We start from the raw sequence: 17,102 nt of genomic DNA on the forward strand, positions 1-17,102 counted from the left end.
AATCGCAAGTGCAGGCACTTGTGTGATGCAGCTGCTCGACCTACGAAGGAAGGAGGCGTTCCTGCCACGGAGTCGGTCCTGCGCGCGTGGGAAGAACAAGTCCACCCAGCGTCCCCGGGGCGTTGAGAATCAGTATGCCGAAGGGCAGAGAAAAATTCACAGAGCTGCTCCTGCAAAGGCACGACGGACGGCATTATGAACGCTTCTCGTTGTCATCGTATTGGCGATGATGAACTGAGGTTGCCAGGCGCGTCGCGTGAAAGTCAGCCAGGCCAACACAATTGGCATGAGTCCTCGACTTCTGGCCACTCTTACTTGAACTCTCTCACGCAAGGCAGAGACTCGGCCTGCGAAGCTCACCAACCTCGCTCTCACATGCATCCACATTGTCGGAGCGTGCAGTAACAGGCAGCATGTGTAACGTCTTTTGCTTCAAGCATCATCAGGTGCTTTTGACTCGATTGCTAACAGAACTCAGAACATAATCTTCGCGTCGCTTGGTTCAACACTCTTTTGACATCATGACTTCCAGCATGAACGATTATCTTGCCAAGAAGAAGCAGGTTTTCGACGCATTGGACAAGTTAGATGACAGTAGCGACGATGAGCCTGACTTAGGGAGACAAGCTTCGGAAGACGCGCTGAAACGCGCTGCAGCGAGAAGACAACAGAAGGACACCAAGCTGCCAACCAAAGCAGACAAGCGACCTCTCGCTCGCTCCATCTCTGATAACACTGGGGCCGTTCAGGGGCGAGATGCAAACCAAGATGCGACTACAATTTCGTCTCCGCCAAAAAAAAGCTCTGCGCGCGAGCGGAGGTCAGGTGTTCCATCGTCAACCGATCCGAAGAGTGCCAATGTTCCGCCAAAGCCGCCACCGCCTCGGGGCCTTAGACAAACTGTCAGCGACATTAGTTCTGGCCAGCGAAGCAAGTCAGCCACCGCGCAAGTGACAGGCAAGCGGAAGCGTGAGACATCAATCAAGCTTGTACCAGAAGCTATCCAAGTCTTTCGTGATCTTCACTTTTACTTTTTTCCAAACAACGACTCAGCACCTGCTCGCCGGATGCGCATCACGAAGGCCCGCGAATACGGTGCAGTTTGGCACCAGACATGGGACAACGATATCACGCACGTTGTCGTTGATAAGTCCATGGCTTTTGACGACTTGATGAAATGGCTCAAAGTGAACAACATTCCGGAGAGTGTGGTCGTGGTCAACGACATATATCCCGCCGAATGCATCACATACGGCGTACTTCTTGATCCATCGTCTACCCGATTCGCAGTCAAGGGTTTTGTGCCGCCCAAGACTTCTGAGATGGACTCAATCGAATCTGACAAGTCCCTGAAACTGAAACCCGCGAGAGGCAAAGCCCAAATGGAAAGACGAGCTGAAACACCACCAAGAGAAGATGAGGTTGCTGTAGTAGCTTCTGCGGCTACCTTCGAACATCCAGTCGACGATTCATCGGACCATCCGGCACGGATCGCAAACAGCTTCCAAAACCCCAGCATTGCAAGTAACAGCGAATTGGACGATGCGATCGCAAAAGCTAAAGCACTTCAAGCTATGCACATTGGAGAAGAAGAGGATGAAGATCGGCCCAACAGCTCTGGAAGCTTGGAGTCTGGAGAGCAAGAAAAGAGGCCAGGCCTGCAACTAGTGGCCACGCGCAAGACCAAATTCAAAGAGGCGCGAGACAAATGGCAGTGTATGCAGAAGAACACTGGAGCCAAATCAGACAACCCAAACGGCGGCACGATCGATATTTTGCAGCAAATGGCAGACTACTACGGCCAGACGGGCGATGAATGGCGGATCAGAGCCTATCGTAAAGCAATAACGACCTTGAAGAATCATCCAATCAAGGTCACCACGAAGGAGGAGGCCGGAGCGCTTCCAAACATCGGACCACGTCTGGCCGAGAAGATCGAAGAGATTGCTTTCACGAACCGCCTCAGAAGACTCGAGAATGCCAAAGCAGAGCCTTCAGACCAACTCCTGCAAACTTTTATGGGTGTATACGGCGCAGGAATCAAGCAAGCAACCGAATGGGTCAATCAAGGCTACCAAACCCTCGACGACCTCCTCGCCAAAGCTCCTCTCACCACCAATCAACGAATCGGCATCGAACACTACACCGACTTCAACTCCCGCATCCCCCGCTCCGAAGTCGCTCAACACGGCGCCATCGTCCGCAACGCTCTCAAACAACTCGACCCAACATTCGAAGTCATCATCGGCGGCTCCTATCGCCGCGGAGCCTCCGACAGCGGCGACATCGACTGCATCATAACCCGGCCCAACACCGGCGCCGCCCACCTCCGCAACATCATCATGAACCAACTCGTCCCATCCCTCACAGCCCAGAATTTCCTCGTCGCAAACCTCGCCATGACATCCAAAGACGACGGAAGTAAATGGCATGGAGCATCTTGTCTCCCAGGAAGCAAAACCTGGCGTCGAATGGATTTACTCCTTGTTTCTTCGGATGAGATTGGGGCTGCGTTGATTTATTTCACTGGAAATGATATTTTCAATAGGTCTTTGAGGTTGTTGGCTAGTACGAAGGGGATGAGATTGAATCAGAGGGGTTTGTATAAGGATGTTTTGAGGGGGAAGGGGAGGGAGAAGTTGGCAGACGGGACTCTTGTGGAGGGGAGGGATGAGAAGAGGATTTTTGAGGTTTTGGGGGTGAGATGGAGGCCGCCGGAGGAGAGGATTTGTTAGAGTGGGTCAAGAGTGAGTTGAAAACAGTGAGAAAGAGGAACGCTGAGTGGGAGGAAGTTTGCTGGGATATGAAAGTCCTGATCACAGATGCTCATATAATAATTTATGGCTGGTATTAGTCTACCTTTGAACAATATGTAGACGACATCATCAGCCCAACTTTTCCAACAGAATTCTTGCGCCGGCATTTCCTTTATGCTCTACTTTCCGTTTCTTGCTTTTGCCAGTTTCCTCTTCCTCGTCACTTGTCTTTTCTGCTTTGCCTTCACTGCTTGCCTCAGCAGCTTTCTTAATCTCCAGCTTCCCCTTCTCCAACGCCTTTCTCACTTTCTTCTTGATGCCCTCGTCCAGATCTTCTGACTCCAGAAGTGCGACCACAACGAAGGATGAGTCACTTGTCGCCCAGCTCACGATATGTTCTTTGATCTGGGGATACAATATTGCTCCAAAACCAAGTCTTGGTTCTGATAGCACGACAGTCTTGGTCGCTGGGTCGAAAGCTCCGCCTGTGACGAGTGTCTTGAGCATGCGGCCGACTGCGGGATCTTTGGCGATGTGATCTTCCGAATGAGGGTCTCCTTCTGCCAGAGCAGCCACGGCTTCGGCTGCTGTGGCTCGGTTCGATGCATTGCAGGAGAGGAGAATTTCTGAGATGGCTTGGGTGCCGAAGGAAGATGTGATGAGGTTGGATGCACGATCAGCCACAAGTTCGAGCAGTGGCTCGCTGACAGTCTTGAGAAGCTCGTCTCGTCGTTGCGACGGGGCTTTCTTGGAAGTTGTAGCGCGGACGGCATGGATCTCTTTGATGGCTTCCTTCTCGCCCGCTTGACATAGCCATTTGGCTGTGCCGGCTAGAGGAAAGAGGATCGGTAGTCTGGAGTGGAGGTTTGTAAGCATCGCTTCCAGCCTGTCGTGCTTGGATTTTGTGTCCTCGTTTTTCAGGCCGAGAAGTTCCGTGAGTACAGTTTGCGAGGTCAACTTGGTATCGTCTGTCACATCTAGACCAGCGACCAGGACCATGCGAGCATGAATGTCAAATGCCATCGTCTCGATGTGGTCTTTGAAGCATTTGAGGATCTGTTTCCTCGCCTTCGCGGAGCCATGTGCGAGAGCAAGGCACACAAGTCGAGAACCTGATTTTGTGAATGCCAGATTCCGGTAAAGGTCACCACCGCCATCGTTCTCTTCCGCATCGATGTCATTCCTTAGGATTTCAAGAAACTCAGACTGCTCTTCCGAGCCCGGTTGGAGTGCCAGGAAGTACTGTAACATCGCATCATGCAGCATTGTGAAGCCAGTCATCTTCTTCTGAATGAGGTTGTTGATAAGCTGCTTCAAGTAGCCAAGAATCGGCTTGCGCTTTTCCGGGTTTGTTTCCAGAATCTTCACAAGGTCCGCCGTGACATCTGCAGGTGGAGATTTCTTCGTGTACTGCTTGCCCTCGATAGCGTATTCTGCTCCGTACCATTCCCGCAATATCATTGCCTTTTGCTTTGGAGTTGCCACTTGCCGGTAAATGTCGTCCAAGATCCACGACGCCTCGGGATGGTTGATCAACCTTTTAATGTTGCCGTAGAATTGTGGGATGATCATGTCCTTGTCCGCGCGATCACCTTGTACGACCATCTTCGCAACGAGGAACTTTCCGTATCGCGACTCCACCAAGTCTCGCACATCGTTCTGCAGCTCTTTCACAATGCCCTTCAGTTGTGCCGGCCTCGCATACTTGATGGCGCACTGCACCACTCTGACGGAATCGTGTTTGAAGACGAAATCTCGCACTCTGCCGTCGATGATCGAGAACAGTTCTGTCAACAGCTCCTCACGCTCTTCTTTGGGCACGTGTGACTTCCTCCTCAACTTCTCCCACAGCTGCTTCGACCTGTGTACTACATCCGCGTTCGGCTTCGCAGCTTTTCGCTCCTTCGCCAGTTGTCGCTGTTTCGCATGTGCTTCGGCCGAAGAGGTATCGAGCTTGAATTTGGCGTTGGTGTTGCTCATGGGCTTCTTGACCATGTCCGCTCGCTCGGAATTCATCGTGGCCGTATCGACATCGTCGTCCTCGCCATCGTCGTTGGCAGCTTGCTCGAGACGAGATGGTTTCGCTGGCTTCTCGTATTTGTATCCTCCGGTCTTCTGCTTCTTCTCAATTTTCCCTGCAGCAGAGGGCGCTTCCTTGCGCTTGATTCCACCCATCTTGTTTGACATTGTCTACCGGGGATATTTGCAGGTTCCCTCGCTCAACTTTCTGCTCGGTTGAAGCTGGACTTTTTTCAGTGGAGCCGCGGGTCGGCACGCCCGTCCGATCTCGCTAGCTCCAGGTCCTCCTCCCACCCATTCACATCCTTCTTGACCATTACCAACACATCAAGTTCGTCCTTCAGCTACTTCGCAATACGCCCAAGATAGAGCTCAATTGCGACCATGATTGAAACGCCTTCTCGAATGCTGACGACAGCATCAAGTCTGATAAGAAATCGTGCCCTCGATGCTGTCCTGCAGAACGCCGAACATTGATGAGCAGAGTTGCAGTCACAGTTTCCGGCCTCTCATTCGCGCACCTCCACAAGCATCGTCATAATTTAGTCCGATACATCTCACCGTCGCAGATTATCATCGAAGCGCCGTTCAGCTTTCTAGGCTGGAGAGCTTTGGCCATTGCACGGAGGCCATCGGCCTCAACTACGAATGGAGATTCGCCCTGTACCATACACAGAACCTCGCTACTTGGCCGAGAGTACTTCTCGAGGGCGACAAGACATGAACATCAGAGGAAGTGCCTTCATGATAACGCCTTCAACACCCTTGCCACGCTCTGTCTCTAATCATTTGCCCGTGCTTCGACAGCAGAAGTTCGGACGGTCTTTTTTCTCCACCAAGACAAAATTACAGTATTCGGGACACCGCCGGCTATGGGGAATACGGGTTTTAGGTGCGAGACCGACTCACTATTCCTGTGCCGAAGATTTTATCCCCAGACCATCGCATTGGATACGACAGCATGTTGAGAGCCGACTGCTTGTCTCGGGGAAGCGCTCGATATTCTCGGAGCTGTACTTGATACTTGTTGAGCCGCTGTGCTGCTGGAATCCAATGGAAACCGGCTGCTGCTGGTCAATGGAGGTGGCGTACCCGCGCAAAACTCCTGTGGCCGTATAGCGCTTGGTCGGTAGCAGCAATTGATTCAGCTTCGCGTTTACTGCAATGGACTGCCGGAGACACACCTCAACTTCCAAGTCGTCCGAAGAATATCCTTCTCCGAACGAAATTGCAGATCATCAACAGGCGCAAATTCTACTCAGAAGTTGTGCGGCATTCTCCAGACACCCAAACAACGTTTCTCGCTCTCCGGGGTACCGAACCTGGTCAAGCGTGCCGTCTGACAACTCAGCTGTAGTGCTGATGTTTACGAAGCTCACTGCACATTGTGGCTGATTCTGCTTAGTAGAGCTACAAGCTTGGTTGTCCAATGTTGCAACGAGCTAAGTGCAGTGCAGACGGGCATCGATGTGATGAGGCCCGTTGCGTATCGATGTTCTCACACCGCGCCTTGAAGCCTGGTCGATCCGTAACCAACCACTTCCGGAATTTGAGGAATTCGGTGGGAAAGCGGTGAAACCATCACGGGTCTGCTTGCGATCAGGTGGATCTTTTCTGTCGTCAGCGTTGAAGGCGCTGATACGAGAAAGACTTCAGCTACCACTATCAAGTCAACATCTGTCTCATGATACATTCGAAAGCTAGGACATTTGGCGGTATTGCCCCATTCATACCATTTTCGCAAGCGAGCCACTTCACAAGCGACGCATTCTGCAACAGTCGGCCTATTCGGGCGTGGTTGCTTGCACGATAGTCCCAGCCGGCGATCTTCCGAATGCGCGAACGCGATTGTTGAAGTCTTGCTATTCATAGCCACAGTGACTTTCGATGGGTTTCTGGTGTAGTTCGAACCACGAGTCGTGCTCGATTCCAATGCACCGCGAGCCCACAGTGACAGGGACTATTTGACGCAATATGCAAGTTCAACAATACCTTGTTGACGACATGCCGGAGGCTCCACCGGAGTGAAGCGAGATGCGAGGAGGGCTTGATGGAGAACTCGGCCCACAAAGCACCGGACCGCCGTGCCAAGTTGCTATTCTTGGAATCCTTCGTCGATCTCACAACTTTGTGCCACTAGCACGACACCTCATAGTGCAACTACTTCCCTACTATCCATGCTATTTTGCCACGGAATACGAGGTTACAGCGATCTGCTGTGCTCTTCTGGCACAGCACTATCCGGCAAAGCCTCCGTCCGCCTAAAATTCCGCCCCTAGCTGTGGTTGTGCTTCTACACTTGGCCGGATAGCTTGACCGACGCCACTCTTTGTTACATCATACCCTGGGATTATGTGAAGTCTGCCTGACACAAGTCAACTACACGTCCCTAGTGACATGATGCGCTTCGTATTGGCACCACTCGCTCGGTGCGATCGCCATTGCGAAGCTCCGACTGTCTCTTCTATTGTGGGATGCGACTAACGTCACATCTTTTCGTACAGCAGATGTGCATGCTACTCTATCGTGAGAATTCTGCCGGTGATCATCCCGGGTCGTTCGGCATGGAAGGTGAGGCAATGAGTGAGATATAAAGATCCTGATCCTGCCCGAACAAATTACTTCGAAGCATCAAACCCAGTAACCCCAATCACAACAGCAAAGCCAAATACCTTCTCAACAACCACAACAAATCAAACAATCAACACCAACAAGATGTACGCCAACCTCGCTATTGCCGCTCTCGCCTCCATGGCCGCTGCCATGCCAGCTCCTCAAGCCGGCAGCAGCCCACAAGAGCCTCTGAAGTTCGCCGGCATGTCCCTCCGCAGCGCCAGCCCAATCCACTTCGGCCAAATCAACGCCAACGGCTCTGAGTTCCTCATCGGCGCCGAGCCAGCAACCTACAAGCCAGACGTCGTCGAGGGTGAATTCAACAACCAAACCGTCTTCACCTACGTGAACGGCCAAGGCACCATCGGCCTCCTCACCAGCGTCCCAGGCGGCCAGCAAATCTACGTGACCGAGGGTAACGAGACCATCGGCCAAGTTGCCGGTCAACTCAAGTTCACTCAAGCCCACACTGCCCGCACCGACGGTCCAGCCATCTACACCGGCTTCGAGAACGTCTACGACGCCACCCTCAAGTTCGAGAACAGCTCCTGGGTCGCATGCCCAAGTGCCCGCATCGAGGGTGCTTACACCGTCTACGCCGCTTCCCGCTTCAACAACGCCACTGATGAGTGCTTGGGCTTCAACTGGCGCGTCGTCCAGCTCCCAGACAACACCACCTCTGCTTGGCAATACACCAAGTAAACGTCCGAGACGTTTACTGTGGGAAATTCCTGGAGAATGCATGGAATAATGAAATAAGAGCATCGTTATACAGAGACGGCCGATCATTGATTGCGCATTTGACATGCATGGCATAGCGAGTTCGAGAATTTTAACGACCCGACCGATGATGAATAGCATCAAAAGCGCGCATTGAAGAGCGAACATGTACCAGAATCAGAAATGATCATGTATAACAGTAGTGATAGTCGCAGCTGTAAATTATCATACTGCATTGAAAGACACCAATTTCAAAGACATCTCTGTTGCCAGTCGTCCATGCATTGCAAATGATTTGAAAGTGACATGTTCTTTTTCACAAATCGATTTGAGAAGAGTGGTCTACCTGCATGCATGTGCTGTGAATCCTCTGCACCCTCATGCTTCTATCATTCGTTGCTTGCAAGAAACAGAAAGACGGATGTCTCACGCCGCACCACCCATAGCCAACTTCTTCCCCTTAACGCTCTTCCACTCAAACGCCAACGCCGCGAGAAATGCCAGACCAGCCACAGCAATCGGCATAATAAACGCCCTGGTGACCGCAAGATTATACGCTAATCTCACAGCACTTACACTTCCCTCCGGAACCACATCCTCTATATGCGTTGCTCCTGCCGCAATAACCATTCTCGGGTCAACAGTCGGCGCTAGAACGGGAAGTTGTTGCGCCAAAGTATTACTGAAAATGTTCTGTGCGATCGAGACGCTGATGGCTCCGCCGAGAGTATTGAAGAAGATCGCAATAGCGTTGCCGATTGGCATGTCTTTCTCGTTGAGCACGACTTGAACTGCGATGAAGGGGATTTGGACGCAGGCGCCTGCTCCGACTCCGGCGAGGATTTGGTAGCCGATCCAGACTCCGGCGGAGGAACCAGGATTGAGAGTGTAGAGCATACCGCAGCCGACGACGAAAGTTGCGCAGCCGAGGAGCATGGGTGGGTTGTAGGGCCCGATCAGTGTGATGGTGGCACCTACGACGATGGAGGAGAAGACAATGCTGACGAGGTAGGGAATGCAGCGGATTCCGGAGCCTTCGGCGGTGGTGCCTTTGACAGCTTCTGTGAGGAAATCAGTATATCGATTCTGGGACCGCGACACAGCTGTACTTACGGAAGTAGAACGGCAGGAAGTAGATGTGCGTATACAACGCCATGGCGAGAAAGGCAGAGAAAACTGCAACAGCAGCAACAGTTCGCTGTTTTCCAAGGATTCGAGGTGGCATCGTTGCGCGGTCCTGGAGCTTGAATTGCCAGCCGATGAAGATGGCAAGCAATAGGCCAAAACCGATGAAGCAACCATAGACCCTGCTATCTGACCACGGATAGACAGTGCCACCCCATTGCAATGCCAGAAGGAGACAAACGATGGCGCAAATCAGGAAGAAAGCTCCCAGAAGATCGATCTGCTTGAGTTTCTCCTTGAACGTCATGTCCGCATGCTCTCTCGGTGGATCAGTGAAAAAGAAGAACACGACGGCGATACTAACAGCGCCGAATGGAAGGTTGACTAAAAATCAACTCGTTAGCACTGCACTTTTCTCTCGCGTCCATCCTGTCCACGATTGAATCAGAAGAGAAGAGAACCACTCACTCCAAAAACACCACCTCCAACTCAACTTATCCGTAAATGCTCCCCCCAGAATCGGCCCCACCACAGACGCAATCCCAAACATACTGCTCAAACTCGCAATATATATCGCCCTCTTCCTCAACGGCACACTATACCCAATAATCGTCATGGCCCCCGAAAACAACGCCGCAGCCCCTGCCCCCGCCACAGCTCTTCCCACAATCAACATCGTACTACTCGTCGCCGCCGCACACAAAATACTCCCCAACTCAAAAATCAGCAACGCAATTAAATACGTCCATTTCACATTGAAGTATGTGTAGATTTTGCCGAAAGAGGGTTGCAAGGAGGTTGTGGTGAGGAGGTAGGAACTTCCGTACCAGCCTACGTCGTTGAGGGAGTCGAAGATTGTGGTTATGCGGGGGATGGCGGTTGCGATTATGGTGTTGTCGAGGGCTACGACGAAGGTTGCGAGGAGGAGGCCGAGGACGAGGAGGATGAGGGGGGTGCCGGTTACGTATTTGGATTCGTCGTCGGGGTCTTCGTTGGATGGGGAGGTGGTGGTTGTGGTGGCATTTTTCTCGTCTGTTGATGCAAGGGTGCTGTTTTGGCGATCGGTGGAATCGACGATGATGGTTGTGTCGTCCTTCTTCTCGTTCAAGGCGCCATGAGGTGGTGAGTCGGCCGAGGCATTGGTATCTGTCTCAATGCGCTTCTCATCGCCATGATCGGCACTGCCTTCAACCGGAGTTGATGTCTGTTGTTCGGTAGAAGTGGTTTCCAACGTCTTTGAATCGTTGGTATTGCTGACCCCGGTCGCGATGGAACTTGCCGTCTCAGTTTCACGTGCGGCCCCACGCTGCAGGACCCGGCGAAGGTAATCCGCCATGCCGCCCAGACTCTATTCGATCCAGCCGTTTTTGACACTTCTCACCTTGGTCGTCGTTGTTTTCGAGAAGTAGCGAAGAAGACGACGGAATGAGCTCCTAGCGCAGCAAACAGCAGTCGAGCTGGTGAATCACCACGTGGGCAAGTCCCTTTCCGAAGTGGCTGCCAGATGGCTTGACGATCATCCCGTCGGACTACGCTAGCGAGAGCTCGATTTCCCTTGCTCAGTCGTGAGCTCTTGCTGTTGTAGTATACAATGCGCCGGATGAAGTTGTGCAGCAGCGATGTGCAGTTTGATGATGTGTAATTGCATGCATGAACTGCAGGAATGCTCGCACACTCTACCCCATATTCGCACACGCGAACAAGCAGCGCTTCTACTATGTACATGCTCGAGCTCGGAATATCTCCAGGATATCGCCAAAGCACTTCGCGAAGTCATCTCGTATTGCCTCGGATCCAACGCCCACTGGCCCAAAACCCTAAACTCCGCCTATAAACGATGCACGCACATCATGAACATCAACGAACCGCTTTCCTTCCACAGCACCATGATTACTGTATCCTTGAACATCTTCACCGACGTATGACCTTCTTTCGGGTTGCAGCACCTCCGATTCTGGATCGTGGAACAGCTGCTGGCTCATCTTCGTAGCAGTGTTGGCATTCCTGTTCCATCTTGACAGTCGCCCAGATATCTCCTCTACCGCAAGGTTTCTGCACGAGTGCGGCCTGAGCGCAAAAGGCTGCGAAGACGGTCTTGACGTGGCCGCACGGGTAGGAGTGGGCATAGTATTTGCACATGGTGGCAGATACTTCTGGTTTCGGCTTGTGCACGGCTTCGGAAGTAATGCTGGCCGATGTTCTGCTGTTCATTGAGTCAATGATCATGCGCCTTCCGGATTGAGTTTGCACAAGAGTTGCCTTCGCTCACCTCAGTGAAAGCAGTGCGTTGCCTGATTGCCTGTCACTCAATCCAATAGCACAAGATCAGTGGAGACTTGATATGCTCGCGGGGGATGTTGCCGGATGCTGTATGCTTGCTTCGAAGTCCTTGTTGATGCTGATTGAAATGACTTCCAACGCAGGCTCTCCTACCTTTTATCTTCCTACCGTGCAGTCCTGCTCGACCTACAAATCGTCAACTTACCACGATTGACCATTGTCATGCACTCTGAAACATCCTGGCAACGTGGTACTGATTGTCCTTGGACTGCACTCCGTGCATCCTAGATCCATCAGCGTAGTGTGCCTCCTGCACGTCCGGCTACCACGAATTTCACATATTTGCCAGGCCTCAGCGCCGATACGGCCGAACAATTCATATTGAAAGCCAAGATGGTCAGCCCTACAGCCAGGATATGCAGATGGCCGCGCGTGGTACGACCTGCTGGATGACCAGCAACATGTCCAAGTCGGACCGATCTGCAGCGGTGCTGTCGTTCCTGTTGAATTTGCATCGCTCTGAACATCAACGGTGTGTACTTTGGTATCGTGTGACCAACAAACATGAGGTGCGGGACCTTGCAGTGACACTCGGTTTCCCGCAGATGCAGACCGCTCCGCTCAGACCGCTCCATTCCGACTGCACCTCGGTCGGAAGATCTGGCTCCTCATCGAATCTGTGTCTGTGTTACACGCAAGCAGGTGATTGCACATCTGCTGTGACAGTGCTCAACAGGCTACAGACTCGAGTCGTAGACTTGACAAATCTCTGCAACGGGGCACAAGTGCTTCTGCCTGAGGCCGGAGCGAAATTGCTTTTTGTCAGCGGTGTCACTGTTTGACATCAAATTTCTGAGACGCCAGTACAAGACCTCGGTCTTGCGGGATGAGCCGGTTACTGACTGCTCAAGACCAGTTGCAGCATTGCACAATGACTGAAGAGCTGCCGCGGATGGAGTGATATGAAGCCAGTGGGTTTGGCACGTTACGTTGCCAGTTCAAGAGGTGCGCCATTTGCCAATTGTCTGAAGGCCTTTCCCAGAGTATATTTCACCGGAGCGTCAGGCACAATCAGTATCCGCGGCTCTGAATTTGGAGAATCGCCAGATGAGTCCGGATATACCCAGCCACGTTGGCTTCGTTCAGCGCAGATTCTGTCAAGACCCTCAGCATCTGAGTGGTTTCGTCGTGACGTCCTGAACCAGAAGGGCCGATGGAATTACGAAGTCGATGGCTGGAGCATTGGTCGCGGCTGGGTCGTGCATATAAGCAGCTGCAGACCAGACCTCATGATCGCAGACGGGCAATACTATCTGATAGCTGCGTCAGTGGTATGCGAATCTACTGCACAGATATGCACTGCTTGCAGTAGAAACATCCAGCCATCTTCATGTAATCCGAAACCGAAGACGTGTTGGTAAGCTTGGCGGACCTGTCATCCAATCATATTCCGGTATGCATTTTGTACACCGCCATTTCTTCGGTGCGGAGTCTGCATGTCGGGAAAGCGATTGATCGAAAGCCTACATCTTTAGCAGGCAGCCGGGCTGTTGCTAGGCACCATGTACCCGTCGCGGCTACGCACGAGGGTCGCTTAACGCAGCTCCTCTGCGCAAGCTCGTTCCCTCCGAATGGCTGGCCTCGAGGTCGAGCCGGCAAATCGCCTGACGAAAACAAGCGCGGTACGATGCAACAACCAGAATGTGGCGGCTGAATCCAGCCGCGGATGGCCAGCGAGAGGCGACGCATCATCTGGCATGATTTCTCTGCAGGTGAACAGATCCAGGTTGAGGGCATGACGCTGACCGGGAATCCATGGGTAGGCACTGCAGCGGCACGCAGACCTCGTGGAACGGACCAAACCCCTCGTGCAGGAGGGACGAAAGGGCGGTACGGCGTCGTCAGCAGCGACAGCGTGTTCGGTCGACAGCGCGACAAGTGGTGCGCTGGTGGTGGAGGAGAGGTAGGCGGACCGGCGCACGAGGGAAGTGAGATCAGAGACAGCGCATTGAGTTTGGCGCTACGGCGCGTCAGGCGTTCGTGCCAGCGCATACGCCTTTCTGTTCATTCCCTTCGCGGCATCGAGCTGCTGCACTCTGAGCGAACGTCGCCTGCACGCGGCGACGTCAGCTGCAATGGCAATCGGCGGGCGCTGCGTCGTGCATGGGAGCGTGTTAGCCTCCAGCGGTGCCACGTATCTGGGATAGCGGACTGGCCCACCAGCAGCTGCACGCTGCCGGCACGCAGAGAACTGGTGTGCGTTCCTGCTTTTCGCCCTCCTGATGAGCGCTCCCTCCCTCCCTCGCTGCCCGCTGCTGTATTTGTGCGCGGCATTGACACGGCCTCGCGGGCGTTGGTGGTGTTGTTTGTCTTTCTGCGCTGCCCGCTTTTGCCAGGTGCGAACGCCAAGCGCTGCCCGTCTCGACGAAATACCAACCCACGACCACCACGATACGTACCGAGGCGCAAGGCGCGCACAGAGCCGGGGTCGAGTGCGAAATTCGACGAAGAGACGGTGTTGCAGACTGTTGGGCGCGCGCGCGAATCCTGCCAGCGTGTCCTCTCCGCCACCGCTCCGCCTTTCCTTCGAAGACCACTCGCCCAACGCCCGAGCAGAGCAAGAAGCAGAGTGAGGTCAGGACGGCGTGTGCCAGGCGCATCGAGACGACTCCAGCCTCCTCCAAAACACTCCATATACGGGTGACGTCTCGCCTCAGTGCTTGCCGACTTGGGCAACTCTCATATCTCGCACCACACATCCTCATTGGCTCGTGCTTTTACCATTTCCCAGCGAATGAGCTATTGCCGTCGCCTAGACCCGAAGTCTGTCTTTCTGCACACGCATCAGGTAGGACTCTTTTCCTCGCCTCTATCTTTTCTTGCTACGCTCAGAAGGAACTGATGGCTCGTCAGCGTTTAACTGCCCGGCCGGTCCAGGCGAAGGCACAGCACGAACTCTGTACAGCCATCTGTTGTTCTCTGTTTCCTTCCTCAGGCCTACCAGCCCCTTCATTGGTCGACCTCCATCCACGGCGCGACCCAATCGCCGTCACAGCAATTTCCTACCATCGCCTACTGGCTCCATGGCCTGCCTGATCTGGTAACTGGCTCAGGACTGTCGATATCGTCACAAGCGCTGACAGCGATTCCGCTGTTCGGCGTCTTGTCAGGCGCCGACGCTGGGCTGTGCGCTGCCCGGTCGTCGCTGAGGCACAATCCGCACCGGCCGTGGTACGGTATCAGCTGTCGAGGTGCCTGAACTTGGTTGGAGGCATGCTGTGCGTTGTCGAACACGTTGACGTTGCATCATTCTCCCACTCCGATCAGCTTCATTGCATACATCGCATTTGATCCGATCGCCGAACAATCAGCAACGACGGTCCCATTGAGCTGCTGCTGTAGAGAGCCACTGGTACCTTGACTCCACCGACACTATCACGAGCGACCCATACTGACTTGCATGCCTACGACACATCAAACAGATCTGGTGCGCATTACTGACAGACGTCGATGGCCGTGTCTCAAATCGAGGAGAAGATCCTTGGTCGACTCGCAAAGTTGACAGAACCATCAAACCCGCTCCTATCTGCATCGCTGTATCAGGTTCTTGGACTATCGATTTTGCTGTCGCGAAAGCTGTACAGGGCTCGCAAACTTCGCAAGCTTGACCTCACCAGGGGCACGAAGTCGCTGCAGCTCTATCATCACATCATCTGGCTTGCTCGAGAAGGACTGTCGATCACAGAGGCGTACATCCTACCTTACTGTCAGAATGGCGATTACGGACCGGAGTGCCGCGTCATGGCAGCGAAGCTTCGCGCTTCGCTATACCATGTTTTCTGCCTCTTCCATAATCACCCGCCCATCAGCCAGCTCAGTGGTCGATCGGGAACGTCAATAAGCCCACCGTCTAAGACGAACACCCCGAGAAACGCTGGCAATGCGGCTGATTCGCCAACAAAGACATCGCCGAAGGAGTCCGGAAGTCGACGACGAGCAGGCAAAGCTCCTCTGCGAGACCCCGTGCCGTCTATTCAATCCGACGCCTCCTTCGTCACGAACCCATACGTCGGAACTGCAACACAGACACCGCCGCCTGGACTAGCAATACTGCCTCCTGAAGGAGCGCGTCGTACTCCATCGAGACCTCCTGGGCTTGCGCCGATCAACATACCAGCGGCACAGTCTGCGGCCTCGTTTCTGCTGCCACCACTGAACTTTGTGCCAATGGCGAAAGAACATTTCGAGGCAGCGCAACAGCTATCGGACAGCCTACTACCGGTGACCCATGCGTTGCGACTATCCGTCGCGCTTGAACATTCGGCGTTTCTCTGGGACTGTGCTAAAGAGCATGATCGATCGAGATTGCTTGCTCGAAAGACTATCAAGGAGGTATACAGTTCTTCCGACGGCTTGGATGATGATGAGTTCGCGGATGCGTCTGTCCTCGTCCAAGCGCTCGGAGGCATGGTCAAGCGAGGATCAAATGAGTCTACACCTCAGCAAAGAAGCTCACAAGCAGGCAGTCCTACGCCACGAGTACCTCCGCGAACGGCACCACCTCTGAACATTGATCGCACGATAGCAGTGAGTCCGCCGAGCGCTCGTGGTCCTCCTACACAGCAGTCACAGCAGCGACGAGCCCCTGCGCCCACTCAAATTCCACGCTCGGTCATGCGATCGCCGGAGCGACTCTCTACTGTACCAGAGGCAGAAGTGGAAGGCTCAGAAGCAGCACCAGCGTCGACAGTTGGAGCTTTTAGCCCGCCAGTCTCACGTCTGAGTAGTCGCAGTCAGGCCAATCGGGCTTCATCCGTGACCTCGGCCGCTTCAGACAAGGCGAGCAAGCGGAAGCTCGTAGAGCAAGCTGAGGAGCAGGTCCGACAGCGACAGCGCAGTACCGCGAGTGCGAGCGCGAGTGGTGGCAGCAGACGTGGTAGTGGGAGCGGCGGCTCAGCAGCTCATAGCCGGCAGCAGACGCCGACCGAAGGGTACGTCCGACCCCAACCACCCCAGCAGCAAAGGTCCCATCAATCGAGCTCGAGTTCGTCGTCCAAGAAGCAAAGAAGTCAACATCAGTCGCGATCATCACAGCAGGAACAGCAGCAGCAGGAACGGAAGTCAAAACAGAGCGAGTCGCGGACAAGTTCGAGCTCAAAGAGGTCAAAGCGATGACGGGAAGAACTGCATTTTGAGCGCTGTTGCCGGAAAGAGTTGAGAGCAAAAGCAAACCAGATCCTAACACTATTCCTTCCTTAACAGATACTCCATCCGAGCCTCCGCTTCCACACCACGGACCTCACCTCCACCGACGATGACAAAGACAACACCAAATCATTCACCTACAATACCACATCCAGCGCCTCCGCCACTTCCGAAGGAGTACCTTCGAGCTCTGCAAGAGGAAGCTATTACCGAAGGGCGAAAAGTCGAGGAGAATGAGCGACGCGAAGCAATTCTTAGGACTTTGCAGATTCTGGGTGCTGTAGAAAGAGGTTTGTATGTTCCGAATGAATCACCAAGGAGGAGTGTAAGAGATGGAGGGAGTAATACGAGAAGGGGTAAACAAAGATGATGGCTCACAGCGAT

At 53.5% G+C, this 17,102-nt stretch overlaps 5 protein-coding genes across 5 annotated transcripts; 3 read left to right on the forward strand and 2 right to left on the reverse strand.

Annotated features, from left to right (window-relative positions):
- Positions 1-521: 521 nt before the first annotated feature.
- Positions 522-2,735, forward strand: CKM354_000423500 (uncharacterized protein; the record flags this gene model as incomplete). The annotated part of the gene is made up of 1 exon (XM_044799467.1): positions 522-2,735. The coding sequence occupies one exon, from the start codon at positions 522-524 to the stop codon at positions 2,733-2,735; it is 2,214 nt and encodes a 737-aa protein (XP_044655402.1).
- Positions 2,736-2,885: 150 nt separating this feature from the next.
- On the reverse strand, positions 2,886-4,943 carry CKM354_000423600 (uncharacterized protein; the record flags this gene model as incomplete). Its single annotated transcript, XM_044799468.1, has 1 exon — positions 2,886-4,943. The coding sequence occupies one exon, from the start codon at positions 4,941-4,943 to the stop codon at positions 2,886-2,888; it is 2,058 nt and encodes a 685-aa protein (XP_044655403.1).
- Positions 4,944-7,490: 2,547 nt separating this feature from the next.
- CKM354_000423700 (uncharacterized protein) lies at positions 7,491-8,090 on the forward strand (the record flags this gene model as incomplete). The annotated part of the gene is made up of 1 exon (XM_044799469.1): positions 7,491-8,090. The coding sequence occupies one exon, from the start codon at positions 7,491-7,493 to the stop codon at positions 8,088-8,090; it is 600 nt and encodes a 199-aa protein (XP_044655404.1).
- Positions 8,091-8,534: 444 nt separating this feature from the next.
- On the reverse strand, positions 8,535-10,569 carry CKM354_000423800 (uncharacterized protein; the record flags this gene model as incomplete). Its single annotated transcript, XM_044799470.1, has 3 exons — positions 8,535-9,169; positions 9,222-9,617; positions 9,702-10,569. 3 exons carry the CDS (start codon positions 10,567-10,569, stop codon positions 8,535-8,537), a joined length of 1,899 nt encoding a protein of 632 aa, XP_044655405.1.
- A 4,454-nt stretch (positions 10,570-15,023) lies between these two features.
- Positions 15,024-17,088, forward strand: CKM354_000423900 (uncharacterized protein; the record flags this gene model as incomplete). The annotated part of the gene is made up of 2 exons (XM_044799471.1): positions 15,024-16,504; positions 16,776-17,088. The coding sequence occupies 2 exons, from the start codon at positions 15,024-15,026 to the stop codon at positions 17,086-17,088; spliced, it is 1,794 nt and encodes a 597-aa protein (XP_044655406.1).
- Positions 17,089-17,102: the final 14 nt, after the last annotated feature.

Source organism: Cercospora kikuchii (assembly GCF_019650295.1).
Source record: "Cercospora kikuchii DNA, contig_00002, whole genome shotgun sequence".
Classification (NCBI taxonomy): Eukaryota; Fungi; Ascomycota; class Dothideomycetes; order Mycosphaerellales; family Mycosphaerellaceae; genus Cercospora; species Cercospora kikuchii.